We start from the raw sequence: 8,893 nt of genomic DNA, 5'->3' as shown, positions 1-8,893 counted from the left end.
TCCCATCACTACTTTAACTTGAGTATAATACTCTTGTACTTTTTCCACTTTTGTTGACCACATAGTAGCACACAGCAGAAGAATGACTCCATCTTTGCCATACTGTGCAATAGTACAGTAGTTTAACTTGATGTAGTGGGGACCAATATAGACACTTTTAAGTGTTGATTTAACTCTATATGAACTTACTAACCATCATTTTTGCTGTTTTAAACTTTATTATAGATCCAGCACTTTACCTGAACAACCAGGGTAGAGATCTATTATCTTGTTCTTGCCGATAAGGAAAGATCATATTTACTGTACAACTCCTTAGTAGCTACTCAGTACTTCAAGTAAACTTTAAGTTAAATACTTTTTACTTGAGTACTTTTATTGACCAGTACTTTTACTTAGAAAAAGTAAAATTGTAACCAAAGTAACTGTATTTACACTCAAGTACAATAGTCGTGTACTTTTTCCACCTCTGCATGTTTAAATTAGTGAGCATTGTCAAATGTTATCGAAGAAAAAAACAGCACAATCATTTTTTTCTGAATATAACTATAATTTTCATCCGTTCAACAACTTACAAACGGCATTTGAAAATCAAACAGTATCTGCTGCTCATCATTTGGTGATGAACATCCCCCAATCACTGGGATTCACTGCATAGAGCAAATGAACTTACTGTACAAGATCATACAGGTGACAGCAAAGGTAGCCCCCCTTCAGAGTGAACACAACTTAACATTTATAATCCAATGCATCAGGCTGGGGGCAAATATCTCAACTGAATGCGTTGTTTCTCAAGATGCTAGTAATCACTGTAGAAATTTGACAAGAAAAGACAAATGAAAAAATGATTCCTGCCCAGAAATGACTGTGATTGAATGTGAAGATATAGAGAAAACAGTGCAGGACTGCTTATATGCATCAGAGCTGAAAGACCGCAACATGTCGTCTGCAGTCTGATTGGCTGAGAGTTTTCCACTGGGATGAATGCACCAACTAGCGCATTCGCATGTGCAGGCTGTGCTTGGGTCCATCCACCCGCTCCAACTTCTCAAAGTGTTTCCTAGCATTACGGATGTTGATGAGAGTGGCTGCAGATGCTAGAAGAAAGAAATATGGAGATGTAGATTAGTCTTAAAGATGGAAGGAGCCACTTTTTTCTTTTTGTTTGCCGTTGATCCCTCAGTCTCCTTGGGGTTTGTCAATAACCAACTTTTATGACAGGAAAGGAAAAAAATCTTTTCTGATTCATCCTATTATTTCAATCAGTTTTAGTTTTAGGGGACATATTATGCAAAAAACACTTTTAAAGGCTTGTCTAACACAAATATATGTCCCTGGCCTGTCCACAATCCCCTCAAGTACCAGAAAAATCCATTCCCTCTCCCCCTCTCTTTCTCCATCTTTCAGAAAATGTGTGCTGAAACAAGCCGTTATCAGATTTTACATCTAGTGACCTCGCCAGGGGCCCTTAGCACCTGCCCCCAGGTTTGGTTGGCCCTCCCCCACTTGGAAGAAAGTTCCGCCCTCCTCTACTGATCCTCTCAGCTACTAGCTGAGATACTGGATAGCTAAGCGGGTTACCCTACTGACTACAATCTAGGAGATTGATGATTCGAATCCCAGTCTGAACTTTGGAAAACAGAGAAAGTATCTGTAATATCACGAATGCTGCATCCATTTCCTGAGAGAGATGTGGTCAGGGGCGGAGTCAGACAGCTAATTACCATTTACAGACACAGAAACGGCTCATTCTGAGAAGGGCTGAAACAGAGGGGGTTTTAGACATGCAAAAATCCTATACTGCAGTGTTTTTTCAGCAATAAACTTCACAAGCATGTTTTGGGGACCTCTGAGAACAATATAAACTTGTCTTAAAAGGGTAAAATATGTCACCTTTAACACTTACCTGACTGCTTACATTCATGTGGCCCTCCTGTTCACATTATAGAGTTGTCACATGAATGTAGTAAAATCAAACAATATCCATACTCTCTTTCATAAAATGGACACAAAAAAGTAAAAAAGTCCTGGGCAACAAATAATGGTGCCTGTTCTTGAAAATTCCAAGCAAACTCCTGCAGACTGTCGACATTTTTGTCTTTTTCTCAACACACTTTCATGGATTCACACCAGGAGGAAGTGTTTCTGTGGTTGGGGGGGGGGGTATCTTTTTTTAACAGCAAGATCATTTTAAACCTAGTACCTCCAAAGTCTAGTTTTAACTCACTGCAGAGAAATGCTAAAGGCACAACTTACGAATGGAGGGGTCTGACATGATGACCATGACATATGTGTTGGAAGTGAAGACGTCAATGAAGGCGGCAAAGTTAGAGTTCCTCACTTCCATGCTTTGGAAAGAGGCCGCAAGTTTACTGGAATGAAAAAAAGTTTATTGATTAAAAACACTGAAGAAATAGAGCAGAATGCATGTGTTAAGAGGATGTTTTTCTGCAGATTGAACTTACCTACAGCTGAGTTTGAACTGTTTGATAATGTTACTGATCTTCTCAAAGCGATGAGCATCACGCTGCTCTTTGCACTGATAGTGGGAGATCACCTGCATTAAAAAAAATTAAACATAACACAACTTAAACAAAAAGGTTCAGATTCTCTGTATGGATGGTTGAACCACACATGACTGCTCTCACCAGGAAGGTGGCTCTCTCAAACAGAAGAACTTCATCTGCCTCTATGATCTGTGCAAAATTTCTCAGGTTGGTCTCCAGCTGCTGGACATTGGGGATGAGCTGGTACACTATGCTTGACCAGGCCTATGAAGACATTAAAGTAAATAATTAAGTCATCACTACAGTGATGACTTTATTATGATGCATATTTATGAACAGACAGTCGTATATCTCAACCTTATAGAGGGTTTCATCCCAGATTGATGTCCTGAAACATGTGCAGGCCAGAGGTCTGGACAGTCTCTTCAGATCTTCTTCACGTTCTTTAAAGATCTGTGAAAACAGATGGCAGTTAGTAAGATTGCCAGTTTGAAATATTAACAAATTCATTTCATAAGTCAAGAATGTAGACATTTGATTTTAACTGTTTGGAGGAACCCCACATATTTAGACTTGTTGCCTTTATGAAGTGTTGCTTTATAGCAGAATTTCAAAAAGAAAATCAACCACATCTCCTCCTGCGTCTCCATAAATTCATATCTGGCCATCTCCTCCCCTTTAGTACCCCACTCTCCCACCTGAGCCAATATGTGCTTGAGGCACAACAAACCCTATGAGGGTTCATTGTGCCTGGAGCTACAGTGTACACCCTAAGCTTTCCCGAACCAATGTCTGCAAATATTTCTCATCACTGACTTTAAAAATCAATTCAGTATGATTAATAGATAAATAAATGTCAAATTACATCCAGTTGCGGTTATCCTTGCTAACTTTCACAACTTTTATATGCACCTTGCATAGAGAAACTTGGAAGATTTCTACATTTTGGGGAAAAATTTATAAAATAGATTCACATGTACGCTGCCATTTTTGTGCAGTGCACACTAGTAGTGCTGTCACATAAACGCACTGTTCTTCCTATGGAGTTTCATATTTGAAACCTTTTTAACTTTAACTGGAACTCACTTTTGGTGAAGAGAAAAAAGGAGAAGTTACTGTCATGCAGATCAAGGTTGATACAATCAGAGAGATTTAGGAAGAAGAACAATGCAACCAGATGACACCACTACACAGAGTGCACAGCACAAAATGGCAACCTACATGGGAATTTATTAGTTAAATGTCCTAAAATGTAGAAATCTTTTGTGTTTCTCTGTACAACATACAGTACATGTAGAAAACACAAATGTTAAAATAGGACAACATGTCTTAACATGCAGGGTTCTCTTTAAGTGGTGATGGTTCTATATTCAGTCTTCTGTAGACTATATCTTCCAAAAATATAATATGCTGTTTTCACTGCTAAAAGGTGTTGTACATTAAAAATCTATTATATATGTAATGTGATGAGTGGATTGTATTGTTTAGTCGTGATCAAAGGTAGCTTCGTGGTGCATTTTCACAACAACAACAAAACAAAGCCCTGCTTTTATTACAGCTTAAGACACTGATACTGATTCCACCATAACATGATACTTGATTATATCTGTTACTTTGCAGTGTGTTTTGGCATTGTAGGATGGCGAGGGAACACAGCACAGCAGGAGCTCTTCACACACACAGTCAGACTTGGACACATAGAGCGCTGCACCCCCTGATGGCCCTATTGATCCCATTGCTGCCTCTATTACTATCTCTGAATACAGCATTATATTTACACCCCATCACAGGGGTGTTAATATAATGACCTTAAATGACACTGTGAACTGGCCTTAATACTGGACAGCAAGGCTATTCAACTGGAGGCCCTGGGGCCAGGCCAGGCCCCAAAGGTTATGTTTAGTGACACTTTAAGACTACTTTTAGACTACTTATGCTTAAAAAAGATCCACACAAGTTTTTCTTAACAAAAAGATGCAAGTTTTAGCATATTTGAACATGTCATATTAATTTCCTAGTTTTTTTCACCTCACTTCATGATGTTGCAGTAATCCTTGTTTACATCTCCTCTCATTCCTGCCTGACAAAGGCACTGCTTTTTAATCCAGCATCTCAGTGCACAAATTTCAGCACCTGTCAACATGTTCTTGGCCAGAAAGCCAGACAAAAGGTCTCTCCTACTTTGATAAAAAAATAATAATAATAAAAAAAAAAGATACAGAGAACAGACAGTTCAACAGGGACAGGACGTAGAAGTATGTGTTTTTATCCGTTTGTGTCAGGCCTACTGGCATATTGGCGTGCAAGGAATACAACCTGAGAAGGCATTTTAGGACAACTTTCTTTTGCTGCTAGAAGATCTGAAGACTCATGGCACCCTTTTCAGGCTAGTACAGAACAAGAGAGAGCTACATCAGCATCAAAACTAGTGGCATAGATTTTAGGCAAAAGGTAAAAAACTTTTGGCGCGCCGGTAGTCGAGTAGTTAAGGCATGTGCCATGTACGCAGGCGACCCGGGTTCGGATCCGGCCCGTGGCGCTGTTTCCCACATGTCTCTCCCCGCTCTCTTCCCTGTTTCTGACTCTGTCCACTGTCCTATCCAATAAAGGCAAAAAGGCCAAAAAAAATCTTAAAAAAAAAAAAAAAAAAGGGTAAAAACTTTCACAACTGCAAAGATGTTTATGCTTGCGTCAATGAAGGAAGTTATTATGGATGAGAAAATCTAAAATAATTGTATTGATGAAAGCTATAAAGATAATAATACATGCTTTATGTGAAGTGATATCTTTCAGGCTGTTCATGTGGGGTCCTTTTTTAGATCTGGCCCTAATTCCAAACTAACTGAATAGCCTTGCTGTACAACATTTTCCTGGTTATACTCTTTCATTACTGTGTAAAAAATAGTCAAATAAGTCACACTTGGCTGTAATAAGAACTTCTTGAGCCTTCATATCAGAATTGTCAAGACATCAGATTTTTAATTTTGATTTCACACAAGTAAAAATCATCAACACCTGTTTTGAAATCACGGCAATGTGTGGCAAAAAAATGGCATTGCAAAAAATATGTTTGATTGAAAGATATTGAAAGAAAAAGTAGTTTCAAAATTTTGGACAACTTTATGTATAATAAAATATTCTAAAATTTCTTTGTGTCACTGTTGTCATGCAGGTAATAAATAAGCCTTTTATTTTTTTAATTCCAAACAGTGACAGCACTGATTTTGCAGAAGATAGAGTGTTGTTGCACTGTTTCTCTATGAGAACTTTCTGTGCCTCTTATAGGAGAAACCACACACAAAATAAGGATTAAGCTTACCAGATCTCTCTGGTCTTCCTGCACCAGGTCCATTTTGTGAACGAGGCAGAACACTTTGGCATCAGGGGAGTTCTGCAGGATGGCCTCCAGGCATGACTGGTAGTAGTGCATGTCCTTCTCCAGCTCACGGCTCTCGACATCAAAAACATAAATAAGCACTTCTACGTTTCTGAAAATGTTGTCTCTCTGACTGGTGAAGTAGTTCTCCATGAACGTATCCTGACTGAGATTTAGAAGAAGTACAGAGAAGAGTTACAAACATGGATTAATAAAGGAGGACAACTTTGAATCTTCCTGCATATAAAGAAGAATTGTGCTTTACCCTCCACAGTCCCACAGGTTTAGGACCAGATTGCCAAGAAATCGAACATGGGAGTGCTCCACATCAACTACACTCCACAAAAGAACAAAAAAGTAAGAAGCTTAAGAAACATCCAGCAGCAAACACATATCTCCATGTACCACTTTTTTTGTACTCTTACTTGTAGCTCCAAGGCGGCGTGTGTCTCGAGCTATGTAGTTGGCAAAGATGATTGATCTCATACTGGTCTTTCCAGACCCACTTTTTCCCATCAGTAACACCTGAAAGCATGACGTCAACATTTAACAATCAATGACGTTTAAAGCTTTTCTCTCACTGTAAGAACTTGTGTTGCAAATAAAAATCACCTGACTCAGAGCAAATTACAATGAAAAAATACCTGATGAATTTCACATTGGTTCTCAGTAATAGAAAAATGCCAGCACCATAGCTTTATCAGTGGAATAATTTTGTAATGTTAATCAACACTAGGAATACTTTTTATGGAGATGACCAAACCTCTCCATCATTTCATTGTGACAGTTCAAATAAGAGAATCTGATGCTATAATTTTTTTATAATTATTGTTAAAATGTTAATTTTGTCTAACCAAGATTGCCACTGTTTTACTTAAATTTTAATGGGACATTATAAAATTTAAATTGAAAGCTTTAAGCCAACTTTAAGCTTAAATTCTCAGGAAGATACTAGGATGGTTTAATCCACAGAATCCATGTCGATAAAGGCAAGAACTGTAGCTGAATTTGTGTCTGTCAGGAAGATAAGACTGTAACCAAGCCACACTAACGCATACTGATAACTAAGCATGATTTTGATACACTTTGTATTTTTATTTCCTATTTCAACTTAAAGCAATCTTTGTATTGTTTTGATACTACCCTTGCTCTTTGCCTTGGGGTGAAATATTTCCTAGAATCTTGTCCTAGGCATATGGTTTTATCCAGTGTATTTGACTACAGAAAAGTCCACAAGATTATCAAAGTGACCTTTATACATGAACATTATATATGATAACAGCTACCATTCTCATTTTAAAACAACTGTTTAAGATAAAGCTTTAAATCTTAAGGACTTGGCTTAAAATCATTCTTCAACACTTCTGATGATGCTACAAAAAGTAAAATGTGTCAATCTATTTTACCTTTTTCTTCATTGCTGTGCTTGACATCCCCCTTTACAGACACGATATGGAGTATTTCTCTGAGCTGCAGGTCAGATGACTTCAGTGAGTGTCCGCAGCAGCTCTCCTGTTCCTCTCCTTCTGCGGAACGACAAAAACAAATATTTTCACCTAGCTGCTACATGTGATGTTAGCTCTATGGAGCAGAATATCGATGTTACAGCAAAGAAAAAGATTAAAGCGGATACGTCATAAACGTATCACCCCGCGTTAGTTTAAAAAACACACTTACTAACTTAAAAATAGCTTATAAATTCATAAAATTATCCTGTCTACTCGGAATAAACACCTAACCTAAGCTAATGCTAAGTTAGCTGGCACGGTAAACAGTCCAGATAGATGTCAGGTAGCTCAGCCAAGCTAACAAGGCTAGCTAGCTGAGTAAATATGAGTAATTTATCGAGTACTTACCCCGGGAGAGTAGAAAGATTTCTTAAATTCAAGCAGCTTCAGACAATGGTTTCTATTTTTGAAGAACAAAGTTGTATGCATTACTTGGTAGAAGCAGGCAGTGAAGTCAAGATCAGCTGCTTCCTGTTTACGACAGAATCACATGACGAGCTAAAAAATTCAGTATTCCCTGAGTTTTGTCTGACGGTAGGTGTTACGGCTCAAGAAGTTACCGTGTTAGTGGCAACCTTACGTCGGATCATGTTTATGTTAAGGTACCACGGTATAATTTATTATGAAAAGGCGTCTGTCCTTATGGAAATGAAGAAAAAGCCGTAGGAGTCTAAAGTCTTACGAAAATGCAGCGTGATTCACAAAAAGAGGGGCTTGTAAATACATCTTATAAGGTTTGTACTTAAATGACACACAACAAACGAAAATGTTTTTGATAAAAAATAGAAATTTTTGCAATGAAAATATTTATTTCTGATTTACAGATTTCAATAAATATATTTTTTGTGTACATAATTAATACATTTGTGAATATTTCTTTTTTATATATGATTTTTATATTTATTAAGGCAAATATTTTTGTGAGCGCTGAAAAACATTTTTCTGAAACGGTCAATTATGTGTAAATCCTAAAATATTTTCATAAAAATCCAGAGATATACGGTATTTGTGAATCTTTAGTGTGTAATTATTACTTTTAGACTACTTAAGCCTGGGCTCTTATCTTAAATTTTACTATGATACTCAAGCAAAGCTACAGCTTTCTGTTGTAACTTATACACTATATTGCCAAAAGTATTCATTCACCCATCCGAATAATTGAAATCAGGTGTTTCAATCACTTCCATGGCCACAGCAGTATAAAATCAAGAACCTAGGCATGCAGACTGTTTCTACCAAAATTTGTGAAAGAATGGGTGACTCTCAGGACCTCAGTGATTTCCAGCATGGTACTGCGCTAGGATGCCACCTGTGCAACAAGTCCAGTCCTAAAATTTCCTCGCTCCTAAATATTCCACAGTCAACTAGCAGTGGTGTTATAACAAAGTGGAAGCGATTGGGAATGACAGCAACTCAGCCACAAAGTGGTAGGCCACTTTAAAATGACAGAGCGGGGTCAGCAGATGCTGAGGCGCGTAGTGCTCAGAGGTCGCCAACTTTCTGCA

The 8,893-nt window shown here is 37.9% G+C and overlaps 1 protein-coding gene across 1 annotated transcript; it reads right to left on the bottom strand.

Moving 5' to 3' along the window:
* Positions 1–515: 515 nt before the first annotated feature.
* On the bottom strand, positions 516–7,897 carry rraga (Ras-related GTP binding A). The gene is made up of 10 exons (XM_041800549.1): positions 7,737–7,897; positions 7,287–7,406; positions 6,306–6,405; positions 6,146–6,212; positions 5,824–6,046; positions 2,862–2,957; positions 2,646–2,768; positions 2,463–2,554; positions 2,254–2,369; positions 516–1,094 (listed from the first exon to the last, which is right to left on the bottom strand). The coding sequence occupies exons 2-10, from the start codon at positions 7,311–7,313 to the stop codon at positions 991–993; spliced, it is 948 nt and encodes a 315-aa protein (XP_041656483.1). The 5' UTR covers positions 7,314–7,406; positions 7,737–7,897; the 3' UTR covers positions 516–990.
* Positions 7,898–8,893: the final 996 nt, after the last annotated feature.

Source organism: Cheilinus undulatus, linkage group 12, assembly GCF_018320785.1.
Source record: "Cheilinus undulatus linkage group 12, ASM1832078v1, whole genome shotgun sequence".
In the NCBI taxonomy this organism is placed as follows: domain Eukaryota; kingdom Metazoa; phylum Chordata; class Actinopteri; order Labriformes; family Labridae; genus Cheilinus; species Cheilinus undulatus.
Note: the sequence above shows the minus strand (reverse complement) of the source record. Positions and strands in the feature narration are given on the sequence as shown.

Bases quoted from the DNA above. Each gene is read 5' to 3' on its own strand.
- rraga (XM_041800549.1), bottom strand. From the start codon at position 7,313: ATGTCAAGCACAGCAATGAAGAAAAAG. The intron at 6,213-6,305 runs GTAAGAGTACAA...TGTGGAGTGTAG, and splicing joins ACGCCGCCTTGGAGCTACAA to TTGATGTGGAGCACTCCCAT. The intron at 6,047-6,145 runs GTAAAGCACAAT...TCTAAATCTCAG, and splicing joins AACCTGTGGGACTGTGGAGG to TCAGGATACGTTCATGGAGA.